The following is an 18,944-nucleotide window of genomic DNA, read 5'->3' on the forward strand; positions in this document are numbered from 1 at the left end:
ACCTATCATTTTATCTGTATATATATATGCATGTGTGTATATATATATATATATATATATATATATATGTCAAGTATTTCAGTTCAGTTCAGTCATTCACTCGTGTCTGACTCTTTGCCGCCCCATGGACTGCAGCACACCAGACTTCCCTGTCCATCATCAACTCCCAGAGCTTGCTCAAGCTCATGTCCATTGAGTAGACGATGGCATCCAACCATCTCATCCTCTGTCGTCCCCTTCTCCTCCCGCCTTCAATCTTTCCCAGCATCAGGGTCTTTTCCAACCAGTCAATTCTTTGCATCAGATGGCCAAAGTATTGGAGTTTCAGCTTCAGCATCAGCCCTTCCAGTGAATATTCAGGACTGATTTCCTGTAGGATTGACTGGTTGGCTCTCCTTGCATTCCAATTAGATGCCAAGATGGTGGAGGAATAGGACGGGGAGACCACTTTCTCCTCCACAAATTCATCAAAAGATCATTTGAATGCTGAGCAACTTCCACAAAACAACTTCTGAACACTGGCGGAGGACACCAGGCACCCAGAAAGGCAGCCCATTGTTTTCAAAAGGAGGTAGAACAAAATATAAAAGACAAAAAGAGAGACAAAAGAGGTAGGGATGGAGACCAGTCCTGGGGAGGGAGTCATGAAGGAGAAGTTTCCGCACAGTAGGAAACTCTCTCACAGGTGGGTCTGTGGGGAGTTTTGGAATCTCAGAAGGCAACATAATCTGGATTAAAACACACACACACACACACACACACAAACACAGAATACACACCTAGCTGCAACTGTGGGAAAGAGAACTTTCCTGTGAAAGGCTCTAATGTAACAACTTAATGCACAGCCTGGCCTGCTCACAGAACAAAGGGTTGAGCGAGGTTGAGCGAACAGCAAAGGAGAGCTGGCAGGCTGCAGACCAGCCCCTCTGTGCCCAGAGGCAGAGAGGCAGGCTTGCAACAGCCAGAGCTGGAAGGCAAGAGGATGCTACAGTCTCAGCCCCAGAGATGGCATCTTCCACCAAACTGTGAGCCGGCTTCCAGCTGCTAACCACGTCTTCCTGGGATCCTGGATGGTTGCCATCCTCCAGGAGGGTCGCAGCCTGAGATCAGCCCCCCAGAGTAGACACACAGCACACCTGAGACCGTGCTCTTGCTGCGCACCCAGGAAACTGAGCGGCTGTGACCGGGGAAGTGATTAAGATGCACAACCCTCCTGGGACAGTGCACTCGCCGAAAGCACCTGGTCTCCTGAGCTGCTCATACCTGGGAAGGGCATGAAATACACGCCCAGCCCATAGAGACTGAGCCAGAACTGTATCTGTGTGTCCCCTGTGGAGGTATGGGTCGGCAGTGGCCTGTTGCAGGGGCTCTGGGTGCAGCGGACCTGGGTATGGCATAAGCCCTCTTGGAGGAGGTCTCCATTAACCCCACCGTAGAATCACCAGAACTTACATGGGACTAGGGAAACAGACTCTTGGAGGGCACAAACAGCACCTCGTGCACACCAGGACCCAGGAGAAAGGAGCAGTGACCCCACAAGAAACTGACCCAGACATGCCCGTGAGTGTCCAGGAGTCTCTGGCGGAGGCGTGGGTGGGTGGTGGCCTGCTGCAGGGTCGGGGGCACTGAGTGCTGCAGTGTTTGCACAGGGCCTTTTGAAAGAGGTCACCATTATCTTCATTACCTCCACCATAGTTTGGCCTCAGGTCAAGCAACAGGGGGGAGAAGGCAATGGCACCCCACTCCAGTACTCTTGCCTGGAAAATCCCATGGACAGAGGAGCCTGGTGGGCTGCAGTCCATGGGGTTGCTAAGAGTCAGACAGGACTGAAGTGACTTAGCAGTAGCAGCAGCAAGCAACAGGGAGGGAACACAGCCCCGCCCATCAACAGAAAATTGGATTAAAGATTTACTGAACATCACCCTGCCCATCAGAACAAGACCCAGTTTCCCCCTCAGTCAGTTTTTCCCATCAGGAAGCTTCAGTAAGCTTCCTATCCTTATCCATCAGAGGACAGACAGAATGAAAACCACAATCACAGAAAACTAACCAATCTGATCACATGGACCACAGTCTTGTATAGCTCAATGAAACTATGAGCCAGGCTAGGTAAGACCACCCAAGATGGGTGGGTCATGGTAGAGAGGTCTGACAGAATGTGGTCCACTGGAGAAGGGAATGGCAAACCACTTCAGTATTCTTGCCTTGAGAACCCCATGAACGGTATGAAAAGGCAAAAAGGTATGATACTGAAAGATGAACTCCCAGGTCAGTAGGTGCCCAATATGCTACTGGAGAAGAGTGGAGAAATAACACCAGAAAGGATGAAGAGATGGAGCCAAAGCAAAAACACCACCCAGTTATGATGTGATGGGTGATGGAAGTGAAGTCCGATGCTGTAAAGGCCAATATTGCATAGGAACCTGGAATGTTAGGTGCATGAATCAAGGCAAGTTGGAAGTGGTCCAAGAGGAGATGGCAAGAGTGAAAATCAACATTTTAGGAATCAGAGAGCTAAAATGGACAGGAACAGGCAAATTTAACTCAGATGACCATTATATCTACTACTGTGGGCAAGAATCCCTTAGAAGAAATGGAATAGCCATCAAGCCCATCATAGTCAACAAGAGTCCAAAATGCAGTACTTGGATGCAGTCTCAAAAACGACAGAGTGATCTCTGTTCATTTCCAAGGCAAACCATTCAATATCACGGTAATCCAAGTCTATGCCCCGACCAGTAACGGTGAAGAAGCTGAAGTTGAATGGTTCTATGAAGACCTAGAAGACCTTCTAGAACTAACACCCAAAAAAGATGTCCTCTTCATTATAGGGGACTGGAATGCAAAAGTAGGAAGTCAAGAGATACCTGGAGTAACAGGCAAATTTGGCCTTGCAGTACTGAAGCAGGGCAAAGGCTAACAGAGTTTTACCAAGAGAATGTACTGGTCATAGCAAACACCCTCTTCCAACAACACAAGAGAAGACTCTACACATGGACATCACCAGATGGTCAATACTAAAATCAGATTGATTATATCCTTTGCAGCCAAAGATGGAGAAGCTCTATACAGTCAGCAAAAACAAGACTGAGAGCTGACTGTGGTTCATCTCAAGTAGATTATAATATTAATAAACAACTTAAATCAGGAAAGCCTATTTTCCTTTTTCCAAAGGGAAAATGAGGTTTAGAAGTGATAAGCAGCATGCCTGAGGCTGCCCAGCAAAAGGGACTAGAGTTGAAATTCGAATCCCGTCAACAGGTCTCAAAGCTAGAACTTCTTGCCCTACATTGGTGGCTCCCATCATCTCCACCTCTGGTCATCTCAGTGAGAACTGAAGCTAGGAGACAGACCTGTTCAACCTCATCACAGAAAGTGCATGTGGGCTGTTCCAAGAATGACCACAAATCATCATTAATATTGATTTTGTGGATTACAAATAAATTTTAGTTGTAGATGATTTCACAAATACAGATCTATAAGGTATAATACAATATAGTATACTATAATATAATGTAATATATTGGGTCGACCAGAAAGTTCATTTGGGTTTTTCTGTAATATGAAAAACTTGAATGAACTTTTTCGCCAACCAAATAATATATATAATACAATAATAAGGAGATACATTTATATACTTATTTATTTGTATATATATTCTATTCAGGTACATCAAAGTCTCCTGGGAAGTCAGTTTGAGCATTTGGAGTGGAATTGCTGCTCTCACCAGAGCTGTTGCCTGCTCAGTGTTTATAAGGGCCCAAGAGAACAAAGAATATTGTTAACAAAGGCTATTAATGGAAGAATAAAAACAGGTCTTCAGATGGCTCCTTGAGTGCATGCCTTAAGAATTAAAAGATGCAATTACATGACTTCCAATATACTCTTCTGCATTTTCCTTTTATTCTAATTTATGAACTTGGTTAATTACCTATTCAATAGCCTCAATCACTCAATTTAAGAACAAAGCCAGGCAAAATATATTGAGATCTATTGTCAACAGCTTCCTAGGAAATAGTTCATGTAATGTCATATCTTCCATATTTTCAAAAAATTAAAAAAAAAAGAATAATAGAGATAATTTTTCATTCAACTTTATGCCAAGCAACTATATAGGATGATTACTATATAAGGAAGCATTTGACCTGTCAAAAAAAAGATGTGTATAAATAGCATCTGTAGAGAAGGCAGCTTGCCAGAATAATTTAAATATGCCTCAGGATGCTATATGAAAGAGAACTCTTTCTAGAATATTAAATTACTAAGAAGTCTCACTCTCATGATTTAGGTCTTAATTCTTGTTCAAAGAAAAGAATCATTGTGGTTAAAAATAGCAATGATAGTTTGCATTTATTGAGCTGTTTGGTTCTTTTCTAAGTTGTTCACCTACACTAACATTTTTAATTTTCATAGAAACTTTCTGAATAGGTAAAATTATTATCTTCCTTTTATAGATCAGGAAATAGAGACACCTAAACATTAAGTAACAAGCTTAAATTGAAAGAGGGAAAAATATATATTGGGTTGGCCAAAAAGTTCATTGGGTCTTTCTATACCATCTTACAGAAAAACCTGAATGAACTTTTTGCCAACCCAATAATTCCTCCTCTTGAAAATGATCTGTACTTCATTCTCATGTTCTCTGTTCCCCATATTCACGGGTCCAATTATATTTGAGAATTATGAAGCCTCAGTCATTTTCTCGATTTTTTTTTACAATGTTAAAATCAACCTTTATCAGTAAATTGTGCATTTTGCTATTCTCTATTACATTGTGAATCGAATAAGATCGATGTGCTTCTGTAAGTGGGTGAGGCTCCTGTGACAGTGGTATTAAACAGGGAGATCTCTTGCGACATGTTGCAGAGAAAAGTCGCTTATTCAAGGCACAGTGGGGCCACGTGTGTCAGGGTTTCTGTGTCAGGCTGGTCCAGAGGGGGGCAGGGTGCACATTCAGATGGTTTCTGAGATTGGAAGGCCACTGTCTTCTTAAGATCTCTTACCTGTCTGGTCAGGCCTGAAATTTCACCTTTCACATTGTTTTTCTTCAAATGTTGAAAGCTTTTTAATGTCAAACATCCCAATTAAAGAGCCAATACTGCAGGAAGCATCAGACAGCCGTGACTTAACAAGGGGTTTGGCAGGCTGTCTGCTGAAGGCAAGATAAAGACCCAGTCATCTGAGATAGATGTCTACAGGCAGGCAAGAGGGATTAACAAGAACCAGAAGGACACCAAAGATAACATTCAAGCACCCGACAGCCGACTTGTGTGTGAACGATAGCAAGAGAGAAACAGGGAGGGAGAACAATCTCATTTATAATGTGATTCAAGGAAGATACTGACAATTAGGACTTTTTCTTCATTCATATTTCCCCTCTGAATCCTTCTTGGATGAGGTCTCTTGAAAATGACCAGCAGTTTTCCTCCTGCTTCCTGGGGCCTTTTGGTTGACCAGTTAGCCAGGACAGCTCTAAAGCAAGGGTCACCATGGCTGCATTTGGACCTCTAGCCCATTACAAAGGAGTTAACAGTCACTGTGTCCTCAGCTGATGCAGCTAACAAGCTAGGGACATGATTCTTTGATAGCTGTAGCTCTATCAGGACAATTCTTCAGGGAGATCACATGGCCTGTGATTCCCTAGTTCTTGGGGACAAATGAGAGATGGCCTGGAAGACACCTCTCCACAAGGCAGAGAGAGAAGGGAAGAGGCATGCATCTTCTTTCCTTTACACACTTTCTAACAGCCCTCATGAGTTTAATTTAACCCATTTGAGTTTAATGTAACTCCTTGGTGACCTTGATGCCATTAATCCACAACTTCACCTTAGGGGTACAGTTTATTTTATGGATGAAGCAATCTGTCATCAAAAATTGTATTGTAGGAAAAAAGAAAACACATTTTATGAGAACATTTTACATGAAAAACCTACAGCCCTGCTATGTTATTAGTTGCCTGTATAAGGTAAGATCTTATAAGATCTTGTAAGTCCATGGGGTTGCTAAGAGTCAGACAGGACTGGGATCTTGTAAGATCCCATGGCATAGCCGTGGGAACCAAAGGAAAAAACACATTTCATGTTCTATAAATTTCCATTTGTATCACATCAACATCCAAGCCAGGAAGAGGGTATTTCCCCCATATGTTGGTTTATAACATATGATTATAGATATGTTGAGTATCGTTCAAATAGTAGATGACTTCAGAGTAGGTTTATTTATTTCTCTTTTCTTAACATTTAGTTCAAATCACAAAATCAAAAATCAGTTCAATTCTTTGGGTTGCTTGTCATTTTCTAGTGAGTGTATGTGTGCAAAGTCACTTCAGTCATGTCCAAGTTCTTGCAACTCGATGGACTGTAGCCCGTCAGGCTCCTCTGTCCATGGGATTCTCCAAGCAAGAATACTGGAATGTGTTGCCATGCCCTTCTCCAGGGGATCTTCTTGACCCATGGATTGAAGCCATGTCTTTTGAGGCTCCTGCATTGCGGGTGGATTCTTTACTGCTGAGCCACTGGGGAAGCCCATTTTCTATTAGCAGTCATAATAATAGTGATCCCCTCCAAGGCAAAAATCAAGGCTGTCTGGGTGTTGATTTGTTCAAAATATGAAAATGTGTTGTGTCTTTTCCAGCAGTCCAGTGGTTAAGACTCTGCACTCCCAGTGCAGGGAGCATGGCTCAATCCCTGATTGGGGAACTAAGATCCGACATGCCACATGGCCTCAGGAAAAGAAAAGTATCCTCAGTGCTCTACCAGATAGAATACATTTAAACCATCTTCTTATCAAGTAGCTCTTTAAGTACTTAGAATGAACTACCCTGTTACTTCTGAATCATCACAGTAGGATGACAATTTTCCAGTCCTTTCTTGGGTCAGGCATCCAACATGGCTAAAAATTGTCTTCTAATTATGGGGAATACATTTAGTCCATAGCTTTAGATTTTGTTTGTTTGCCAAGAGCTTTTGACGATGTTAAAGCTTTTTGCTTCTTGATTCCATTTTCAAGGCTTCACATTTATACTATTTAAGTAAAGAATTGTTTTAGAAAATGTGTGTTCTTTGTTTAATTGACTGTTAGATATCCTGCAGTCTGCGCCTGCAAGCAGTGGGCTGAATTCAGAAGGTTAAGTGTTTAAACATTCTGTACGTCATAGTGATTCTAGCATGGAGTAATATGAATCTTCTTTATTTGGGTCTGCAGCCAGCCCTGATCCTAGGAGTTTCCTTAACTGACGTTCACAAGGAAGAGAGATTCCACAGTGCAAGTCTAAGTTCAGATACGGCAGCAGTCCTCCTGTTATCCTTGTGATGAGTAGCATGATGAAATGCAGTGATTTTCAAACTCTTTTCCACCAAGCTCAAGGTACCTTATTGGAGTACCCTAAGCGCTATGCTTGGAGTTTGATGGTCTGGCTGGTATTTGAAACCTCTAGCCCCCATTTCAACTCGAGTAGCTGTGCTTTGTCAATCTTATGTATTAATATGTTTCACATTAAGAGTTTTTATTTTTGAAAACAGGGTTCTCCTGCTTTCTTTCACTCCTATTTTTCTTTTAAAAGCCCTAGTGTCGTCATTAAGGTCAATAGCTTTGAATTCAGAAGTAAGCACATTCAGGTCTCCTTATCCACTTGCTAGTTCTATGGATTTAATGTCTTTGAAGTAGGGTTTTCTCATCTGGAAAATGGGCTAATAATGTTCATAAAGTGGTTTTGAGGATTAAACATGAGAACAATGACCTTTTAGCAAAGCTTTCTTCTCTCTAGTTCCTCGATATCACCTCTATCAGCTGGGGTCTGCTCAGAGGAGTACAACCACCATGACTGACACAGAAGAAGGCACTTATAAGAATTATGGCAACTGGTGAGGCAGTGTTGTAATGCTTTTTCTTCTGCGTCTAGTGTTGGGCCTGAAGTCAGTAGCTCTGGCAATCAGAAAGGAAAGAGGGCCATGAGCACCAGGGAAGAGCAAAGACAAACTCTACTTGAGAGGGAGAGCTGGAACCCATAAGGGTGACCTGGGGGTCATTCAGCCCATCCAGGTCAGGTGGGCTCTAGCCTTAATGATGTGGGTGACATGCAAGACAGGCTGGGGCTTTATACCTGGTCCCCAAATCCACACCTGTCCTAGGGCTCAGTAACCTGGAAGGCAGAGCCAGAGATGCTTGTGTGTCTGGCTCCACCCCACGTGTCAAGGTGAGTATCTCTAACATAAAGGGGTACTACCTGCTCCACCACTCTCTTTCTTCACCTACATTGTCTTCATGGATGATCTGACCAGCCCTACAGCTGTAACCTGGAGAAGGAGATGGCAACCCCTCCAGTATTCTTGCCTGCAAAATTCCATGGACGGGGAGCCTGGCAGGCTATGGCCATGGGATTGCACAGAGTCGGACATGACTGAGCAACTTCACTCATTCACTCACAGCTTTAACTACCACCTAGATGTAGATGAAGCCTTATTTACCAGAATGTTCCTTGCCCTGGCTTTTCTATATATGTTGACATGCCGGAGCTGGAATCTCACCGACAGGCCAAGCACACCAGGGTCCAGTGACAGACTGGCTACTAGATGGTGGCCGTCCTTGATGGTCATCTGGAGTGAGAGCTCATAGTCTCTTCACAGCATTGCTGCTGCCAATCAGAATGGATCATGAGGCAGGTTGCATTTGCTGCTAGATTCCCTAAAGGAATAAGCAGAGTTCACTGAGATAGAACTTAACAGGGATAAACAGAAACATCCAAGTCATCAAGTATAGGAGTAGAGGAAAGAAGATTTGGCTTAGCAGAAATCCATGTGGAAAAGACTTAGAATTGATTGCTAGCAGGTTCAGTATGAGTATAGGTTACAGTGGGTCAGGGTTGCCAGACACACACACACACTTAAAGCTTTAAAGATATTGATAGAATTAATGGTGCACAAGAGCTGTGACAGCCGTGCTCTGTTTTGTACTCATGCAGCCACACGAGGGTCTTGGACTTGAGTTTCAGGGTCATGGTTTAAAAATGTTATCAACAAACAGGAAATTTCATTCGTAAGGTAATAGAGACGATAAGGGGAACTTGAAATTATATTTTAATGAAGAACACTGTCAAAGTATCAATGGACGTTCAATCTGGTAAACAGAACCTTAGTGGATGTGATCGTTTTGAGAAGATGCGAATAAACTTGTGCACAAAGCAGAATTTGGGCAAGTGGGTTATTTGAAAAAGGAGAGCTTCCAAATGCAAGTGGACACCAACAATGCTGCTTGGAAAACTCTTATGTGATGCCCATGGGGTTTTGGACTAGACCAATGGTTTCTCTAAAACTAACACCTTCTGAAGCTCTACAAAATGCAGATTTCCAGGTCTCACTCTAGATTTTCTGACTTACAGTCATCTGGGGTAAGGCCTGGGATTTGTGTTGTTAATAGCTCCCACGTAATTCTCTAGTGGCCCGTGTGGGAACTGCTGGACCAGTTGAACTCTAAGGAACCTTCCACAGTTCTGTGAATCTATTATTCCCAGTTGTCTGTCCCAGGAGGCCACATGCACAGTGGGAGGAGCAGCCTGAGCAGAACGGATAGGTTCAAACCCAGCTGTGTCTCCACGTGGCTCTGTGAAGGTCACTAAGTTGCTCCACCTCGGTTTCCTCATCTGTTAAAACAGGATAACAGCTGTGCCTGCTTGTAGAGTGTTGCCAAGAATAAATGAACACAACAGTGCTAATATATGACATACATAAGTGTTGATTATTATTTTTCATTCCAGAAGATGATGCATCCATTTACAAGACAGTTTGATTCATGAATATTTAAGAGTTAGAGAAGAAGGAAATCATTCCAAAGACCTTTTCTTTTTACTTTTACTTTATTAATTATCTTTCAAAATGGCTCTAGCTTTCGTAAGCATTAAATATACAGAACATATGCAAAAATTTATGTGAGTGATTCAAGGTTATTAAAGCATAAGTAGGAATATAAAGTTTACTTTCTAGGAATGCAAAACAATGGAATTTGTAGAGAGTAAATGAGAATAAACTGAAGTCTCAAAAAGTTTGCTGAGATTTCTTTGTGGAACCATGACCATCCAACTTGATTTTTTAAGAAAATGAAATATACATGTCTTAGGTATATAATCTGATGACTTCTGGTAAATGATTATACCCTGTAACTACCATCCTAAGATATAGAACCATTATGTTACTTTGGAAAATTCTCATGTCCCCTTCCAGTCACTCCCTACCCCCAGAAGGCAACACTACTCTGAATTCTAACATTACGGAATAGCTGTGCCGTTCTTGAAATTTATATGGATGAAATCACACAGTATGTTCTCTTTTCTGTCTGACGTCTTTACCTATATGTTATGTTTTTTATTCTAATTTATGTTGTTCATAAATCAGTAGATTCTTCTAGTTTTCAGCTATTATTTCATTGTATAAATACATTACCATTTGCTTATCAATTCTTGTGTTGAACATTTAGATCATTTTGAATTTTGTCTATGATGTATAAAGCTGCTATAAACATTTTTGCACAAGTCTCTTTTTATACTAAGTTTTTGTTCCTTTTGGGTAAATGTCTAGTAGGATTTCTGAGTCACAGAGTAAGTCTAAGTTTACAAAACATTGAAAACTTGCCCATTTTACACTCTTCTGTATGTGGATTTGGGTGTTCCATGTGGTTATTTACATTTGGTATTGTTTTATTTGATGTTTGTTTCTTTGTTTGAGGCTAGCACTTGTAATAGTTATGAGATGATTTTGAATTGTTCTTTTACTTTTCATTTCCTGGTGACAAATGATGCTGAGCACCTTTTCATTTGCTTATTGATCATTTCTATATCTTCTTTTATGGAATATCTGATCAAATAGTTTGTCCTTTGAAAAAGTTGTATTGTTTGTCTTTTTATTATTGATTTGTAGGAGTTAATTTTATATTCTAGACAGAAGTCCTGAATCAGATATATGAATTGCAATTAATTTTTCCCAGGATGTGGCTTAGTTGGTTTTCTTGATGTGTCTTTTTTAAGCAAAAACTTTTGATTTTCTGTAAAATCCAATTCATCTTTTAAAAAAATATTTGCTGTCTTTTATTTCTTAAGAAATCCATGCCTATTCCAAGTTCACAGAACTAATCCCCTGTATTTTTGTAGAAGCTTTATAGCTTTATCTTTATATTTGATATAATCAATCTTAATTTTAATGTGTACTGTAATGTAGAGATTGTGTTCTTTTTTTTTATTTCCTGCATTTATTCAATTATTCCAGCCACATTTGCTCAAAAACGTTTCATTTCTCGCATGGAATTGCCTTGATACCTTTGTTGAAAATCAGTGAAAGTTATCAAAAGATGCAAAATTCTGGCTTTTAGATAATTAAGTATTGGGGATGTAATGAACAACATGATGCCTATAGTTTAACTCTGCTATATATTAGAAAGCTGCTAAGAGTAGATCCTAAAAATTTTCATAACTAGGACTTTTTTTTTCTTTTTCTGAATCTATGTGAGGTAATGGATGTTAACTAAACTTATTGCGGTAGTCAATTAGCAATATATGTATGTCAAGTCATTATTGTGTATACCTTAAATTTACACAGAGCTGCATGTCAGTTATATCTTAATGAAAGTGAAAGCAAATCAATTGATTCTTTGGGTCTAGGTCTAGTTCTGGACTCTCGTTCTGTTGCATTCATGGCTTTTGTCCATTATTATGTTTATTATTGGCATAAAACTGTTCATAATATTTTCTTATTATCCTTTAAAAATTGTAGCTTTGGTACTAAAAATTATTCTTTTATTTTAGTAATTTTTATGTTGCCTTTTTAAAAAACATTCATCAAGCTTGCTAATGGTAATACTTGCTTAATCCTTTCAAAGAACAGATTTTTTGTTTGTTTGTTTTTTGTTTTTTTGGTAATTTGTTGTTATATTTGATTGACATCAGTATATTATTTCCTTCCTTCTATTTGATTTTGTTTTAATTTTCTTATCATTTTCTAGTTTCATAGCATTTAAACTTTGACCATTGAGTTTAAGCTTTTCATTCTTTCTAACACAAAGCTATGTATTTTCCTTTAAAAACTTATTACACTTGTCAAAATATCTTCTGATTTCTCTTTGGATTTTTTTCCCTATGATGATAATAGGTTATTTAGAAGTACTTTAGGTATTTTTATAAATAATATTATTATTTATCCTTATTGATTTCAATGGTAGTCAAAGAAATCACAGTACAAAATGTAATTATTTTTAATTTAGTAAGAATTGTCAATGGCTTAGCATATTCCCTAACTTAGTTTACTTGCTGTTCACTTGAAAATATTGTGTAATCTCCAGTTGTTGAGTGTAGCATTCTATAAACTATAGTACAATATAGTTGATAGTTTCATTTAGATCTTTTAAAATTTACTAATTGTTTTATCTTACTATTCTGTCAGATACTGAGATTGGAGTGTTAAATCTTTTATGGTTATGGTGTCTCTTTCTGCCTATAGTTCAATCAGTTCTTACCTCATGTATCTTTATGCTTTATTAGTTAAATTGCACTTAGAACTGTTACATTCTCCTAATGAGTTTCTCCCTTTATTATTACAAAACATCTTTATCTCTGGAAATCCTTTTTGTCTTGAAGTCTGTTTTGTCTGATTTTAATATAGGCACTTTCACTTATGGGTTAATCAAATACTTTTTAATCATCCTGTTTTATTTTCTCTAGAGTCTCCTAAGCTTTATATCTTTGTATTTATTTCTAAGGGATTAGTGTGCATTCATAAATGACCACTATCTATATTTAAGTTAATATTGGTAAATTTATTATTTCTTAAGTGTTCATTATATTTTATATAAAATATAATGAGCTTTCAACAATACTGCTTACTCTTACTCATTCTTGTCACATATTGGGTTGGTCAAAAAGTTTGAGTTTTTCATAATATGTTACAACTCAATATTTTTACATCTGTATACAGAATAAACAGCACTATACAAGCAGAGTGTTATAGTTTTTGCTTTAAATACTATCTCTAAATAAACTTGGAGCAATAAAAAAATACTAATAGTAATCATTTATGGTGTTCTTCATTTTTTCCTGTGGATATGAGTTTGCATCTGATGTCATTTGCCTTCCAACTGAAGAACTTTATAAGCATTTCTCTAGTGCAAGTCTCCTGGCAGACCATTCTCTTTTATTTCATTTATCGAAAATGCCCTTATTGCACTTTAAAGTTTGAAGGGTATTTTTGCTGGATATGGAATTCTAAGTTGGCAGTTGTTTTGTTCGTTTCCCAACTTTTTGTTCCTTAGACCATTCATGCCCATTTCACTCCTGGTCCTCTCTGTTTGCTGTTTGCCCTGTACTCTCCCTGGGCAACCCTTTAACCGGTTCCTCACTTCACAGGCTAATTCTTGTCTCTCTAGTTTCATTTCATGCTACTCAGAGATCTCTGTTAACCAAACTATCCAAAACCAGCCTTCTCTGTGACTCTCTCATTTTCCTGTTTACATCCTCTGTAATATTTCTATAATGTTTGTATTTGTTTCCTTGCTTTTTGTCTTTCTATGTGAATAGCTCCGTATGAAAATTTACTCTATATTCTCTTATATTCTTGGCATTTGGTGAAATATCTGGCATCATCATAAAGGCACAAGGATGTTTCCCTAATGTAGAATGAATGCACCTGAAGCAACGGGGCACCCGAAGTCTAGCTTTGCTAGAACTGAAAAGACACAGTGAGTAGTCACACTGCTGAACTCTCCAGGACCATCTGGTTTACACACTGTGCTAGGGAATATACATTTATAAGTGAAGCATCTTCAGGAAGCTTTTCCAGATTCTCTAAGTTAGAAACAATCTCCTCCTCTAGTTCTCCTAACATTCCACTTCATTCTGACTGTAGTACTTTTTGTGGTTGATCTTGTATTATTGCTGTTTTGTATACATATCTTCTGGAGAAGGAAATGGCAACCCACTCAAGTGTTCTTGCCTGGAGAATCCCATGGACATGGGAGCCTGTGGACTGCTGTTCATGGGGTCGCAAGGAATTGAACACGTCTGAGTGACTAAACACAGCATACATACCTTCCCGCTACAACTGGATGGTCAGTCCTTGCAGGCAAGAATGATATTTCAGAGCACATAGTGGCAATATAGCAGAAATTAACCTTTATATCTGCAGAGGTTTGGGTATACACATAAAATGGCATTGCACTGAAAATGAATTGAATAAGAAAGTTAGCATTTTTGTTTAATAAGATTCTCTATTTCTCTGAGGAAAAAGGAGCTGTATAATTCCAAAGTAATTAGGATTTCAGCTGAACATTAATAAAGCCCTAAGTTCCCACCAAGGACACTGTGTCATGTGTGGGGGAGGACTCCTCTGCCCCTTCTCTGCCTTTGTTCTTGTTTATATGCACAGCCTTTCTGGTTTATGCTCCCTGTAGTTTGCATTGCAATAAAGTGCCAAATATTTCCTGCCCACGCTTCTGTTTGGCTGCAGAGCTGGAGAACTGTAATGGAAAGCAACAGATCAGAATATTTTTTAGATTTGTTGGTGCTCTTAAAAATGCCCATTTGAAAACATAAATATTTATGCCTCTTGCCACACTTCACCTCCATTTGTTGTGAGGAGACCGTTGATGAGTCTGTAGTCAGAAGAGGACCCATATAAACACTGGTTACCATTTATTATAATAAGATTGGTAGAGAACTCTGGAGGCAGGAATGCCTGAAGCTAGCTTTTATATTTTGATTCCATGCATAAAAGAGGAGATAGACCAGCCCTGGATAAGCATTCAAACAACTCACATGCAGGTTGTGATAACTTACTGCCTCTGGGTTTGGAGACTGTGATAAACTTTCTGAATCACGCACACCTGTGAGATGGAAAAACCATGGAACCTCAGCTCTTCTTTATAGAATAACTTTTTTCTTTAAGACCCAGTGTTGTTCTGACAAATTCAAGCTACCAAAAGAAGTATGACTCTATGGGATGGCACTTTTTAAAATGTGTATGTAGTATGTTAGAGGTTAGAGTTAAAAGTCTGAAACTTCTTGTAGAGTCTCAGGCCCCATCCAAGTTTTATAGGATCAGAACCTTCAGATTCTGTGCCTAGGGATCTGTATTTTAACACCATCACCAGAGCATGTTCTAGGATGTCCAGGAGTCTTTGCTTGAGGGAATAGAGAGACAAGAATTATGTCTTTCATCTGTGATCTGTCAGTCTGTGCCTGGAAACTTTTGAGTCCCTTGGGTTGCTTCTCCAGAAGATACTGTGGTTTCATTGCTTTCCTCATAACTGAATTGATTCCTCATTGAATAATTAGTAAGTCAATGTCCAATTATTCTGTAATTTAAGCTAAAACAAAACAACAACTTAATTCATATCATGCCATGTCAAATAGATTTCTCAGAAACATGCATTGAACTGTAGGAATCTTAAAGTCTACAGGAAGTTCTACCCTTTGCCACATAATGGACACAAGATCAATTCTGATGACACCACAATGTTCCACAAACAGGGCTCATTGGATATCATCAGAACTAACTTTATTTTTGCCATCCACTGCCCTTTCGTGCCATCTCTGGAGGGTTAATTTTTTCCTACCCTTCGGGCATAAAGTGGAGTAAGTTTCATGAATTTTCACTCACTTTTAACTAGTAAAGAGTTCTTGACTTTCATTCTTAGCTACACAGAAGCTCTATGTCATTAGCTGATATATCCAAGTGTCTTCTGAAAAAAAAAAAATACACACAGCTTTGAGGTTGAGAATTATCTTTATTCGGTGGAATTTATGGAGGACTTTAGCCCAAGATATAGTCTCTCTGATAGCTCTGAGGGACTGTTCCAAAAAAATAATAAGGGAGGAGCCAGGATATATAGGAGTTTTTGTTGAAAGAAAAAACATAACAAAACATGTATTTGAACATCAGAAGATTACTGCTAATAAGAAAAACAAAACATTTCAAGTTGTTGATTTCAGTGCTTTTCCATCTCTGGGAAGATGCAAGAGTCTTGGCTCACTGAAGTCCTTTCCTTTGGTGTAACTCCCTGGGCCGTGTCCCGTTTTTCTCTGTCCTGAATCCCCTCAGGCAGCACAGCCAACAGGAGCAGCTGCAGAGGCTGATGGCTCCTTTGTTGACTGAAATGGCGAGTGACATCCTTTGTTCACACAGGATAGAAGAATAATTTTTAAATAACTCCGAACTTAATTGAAAGTGAGTTTCTCCCCTCCCTCAGGTCAGTTCTGCTTGGGCTGCCTGTTAGCCATGCAAAAGGAGGCAATAGGCTTCTCTCTTTTTCGCTGCCCTTGGCTTTTGCTTTTCTTCTTTTCTCTCAGCTCAGGTTCCTCCAGGGCTGAGGGATGCAGGGTATCAGGTTAGAAAGGTAAAGGAGATAAAGGCTTACTTGATAGATACACAGACAAAGCTAGCCTAGACGCGATTTGACTCTTTCCCAAGGGGTGATTTCTTGGCTTTTTCAAGAACTCAGCATTACTTGATACTTAGCCTTAAGCTAAGTATCTCTTCCAGGGTCACTTTAAGGCCCTCGATGTCCAGCTGAACTCTATAGCCTTCTTCTGCTGAGGTCACATTGCCCCAACTGTTCATACATGGCACACACGTGGTCTATGGGACACTTACATCTTTTGCTCTAACAAGCTCTGAGAATACATGCCAGGTACAATCCTTCTACCTCTCTTACTTCCCCATCAGAGCAGCTAAGCAGCCACGGTCTCTCGCTCTTTGGATCTTGAGGGTGGTGTCCAGTCCAGGACACTCAAACTCAGGAAGGAATTTCTCAAGATCTCCGGGTAGTTCCACTGAATTCTTTTCCCAGGGGTGTGAGTTGAAAGAGAAGGAATCCCCTATCTGGCATGGACAAGGGTAAGTCAAACTCATAGTATGAGAGAGCTCCCTTTGGTAAATTCTCTCTTTCTTCTCAGTCTCTTTTTTCAGACTGGTGATGAGTGGCCAGTTTGAGTTAGAAATTGGTTCTTGATCACTTCTGTTGAATGCCCTGAACTGGGACTCTTATCTCTACTTTAGTCATGGTGGTGTAACTAGCATCTGTGTCTTAGAAATTCAACTTAGGACTTCGTCCAGGGCATTGGGAAACCAAGATTCCCTTATAATACCTCTTTGCAATCATATAGTAACTAGTTTATGTTGATTATTTGTTGTGTAGCAGACACTGCTGTATACCTTTTCTTACTCAGTCCTCTTCACAATCTTATAAGAAAACAGAACTTCAGAGAAGTCAAGTAATTTTTGTAAAGTCACTCAGGTAACAGATTGCAAAGTTCTTCCAACTCAATGCATTACTTTCTTTTTAGGAAAATAAGAATGATATTGCCCCTTAGAAAGAAAATTTTATGCATTCATCAGGAAAAATGCTATAACTGTTTAATATTCTGGGTTTGACAATGGGAAGAGAGAATCTTGGAGTAAAATTAACAAGAAGTTTCACTTGCTAAGAATTTGAGTATTTATATTCACTTAATTCTCATAAAACTTTGTGATATGGATGGCTTTGTTTTCATCTCATAGATGAAAAAACTAAAGCCAGTAAGAAATTATGTGACTTCCTCTACATTACACAACCAGGAATATTTGGAGCCAAGACTTAAAATCTGAAGTCTCAGCCATGACACTGAAGCTACTTTTTCTCTCCACTCTGATGGGGACACAGCAGCAGAAGGAATATGAGCTGTGGTGGATGTTTGGCTGAAGTTTCTTTCTAACACATTTGACTCTAGATGAATCAATATTATATAGCAGTCAAGGTTTTTGTTTTTTTTTTTTGAACTACCCTTCATGAAAACAAAGAGCATCTTATTTATCTTGGAATCCCTAATATCTGGTCCAAAGTTGACACTCTATTGCTGGATGAACTAAATGAGTAAACAGATGAGTGAATAACTTCGATTTCAATACTCTGGTGGAAGTGATTTTTCGTGTGACTTAAGTTAGTTGAGGCTTCCCTGGAGGACCAATGGTTATAACTTCACCTTCCATTGCAGGGGATGTGGGTTTGATCCCTGGTCAGGGAGCTGAGGTCACAAGTACCTTGGGGTCAAAAAACCAAAACATAAAATAGAAATGATATTGTAACAAGTTCAATGAAGACTTACTTTAAAATTATCCACAGTAAAAAAAAACTTTAAAAATAAATAGATTAATTAATCCTTCTCCTGGGTATTTGCATTTTATAAGAAGATCCTGGGAGAAGAGTTGACATGAATGATATCAAAAGTTGAATTTCTGATTCTGTGATTGGAATAGAGGTAGAAGAGGAATTGAGACAGAATTTTTCTCTGGAGTCTCAAATTTCATTGCAGAAACAGTACCTTACCACATCTGTCTGCCTTAAGGAAAAAGTAGAATGCTTCTTTGTTTGGGTTACAAAGTATCCAGAAACATTTTACACCAAGAAGTATGTCCTGATCATTTCAGTCATTCAGCAATGAGACAGACTGCTTCCAATGTATTCATAGTCAGCTTCTGCTAAGGAACCTGCTGGTTGGGTTCTTGGGAGGAGGGATTGAAATGTTACCGGTGGCTTAGATCAGATGTCTTCTAAGATAGTCTGTCTCTGAGCGTTCGGAGATTCCGGGATTTGTTCCTGTGGTTGATGACGATGATGCAGCTAACCAGGTCTGTGTGTCTGTCATCCACAGGTCTGAGGCGCAATTACAGATGTACCACCTGCAGTGTCTCTCTAAACTCAATAGAACAGTATCATGCCCATCTGAAAGGATCCAAACACCAGACCAAGTAGGTACTTTCATGCTTTCTCTCTTCAGTCCTTTTGTATGTAACCTTTAGTATGATGAATGAAGGCTAACCTCTTTACTTATTGCAAAATAAGTAGATGAAAACTACATCTCTGATCTCCAAGATTCCCTTGATATTTATACCACTCAAGCCTACATAGCCTGCCTGACACTGCTTGAAGAGTGA

The 18,944-nt window shown here is 39.4% G+C and overlaps 1 protein-coding gene across 1 annotated transcript in view; it reads left to right on the forward strand.

Annotated features, from left to right (window-relative positions):
* Positions 1–18,944, forward strand: part of ZMAT4 (zinc finger matrin-type 4) — a 292,877-nt gene that overhangs the window by 219,494 nt on the left and 54,439 nt on the right. Inside the window, exon 5 of the mRNA XM_055567020.1 lies at positions 18,662–18,758. Within this exon, the coding sequence (XP_055422995.1) occupies positions 18,662–18,758 (97 nt within the window). The remainder of the gene's footprint in view (positions 1–18,661; positions 18,759–18,944) is intronic.

Source organism: Bubalus kerabau, chromosome 2 (genome assembly GCF_029407905.1).
Source record: "Bubalus kerabau isolate K-KA32 ecotype Philippines breed swamp buffalo chromosome 2, PCC_UOA_SB_1v2, whole genome shotgun sequence".
Taxonomy (NCBI): domain Eukaryota; kingdom Metazoa; phylum Chordata; class Mammalia; order Artiodactyla; family Bovidae; genus Bubalus; species Bubalus kerabau.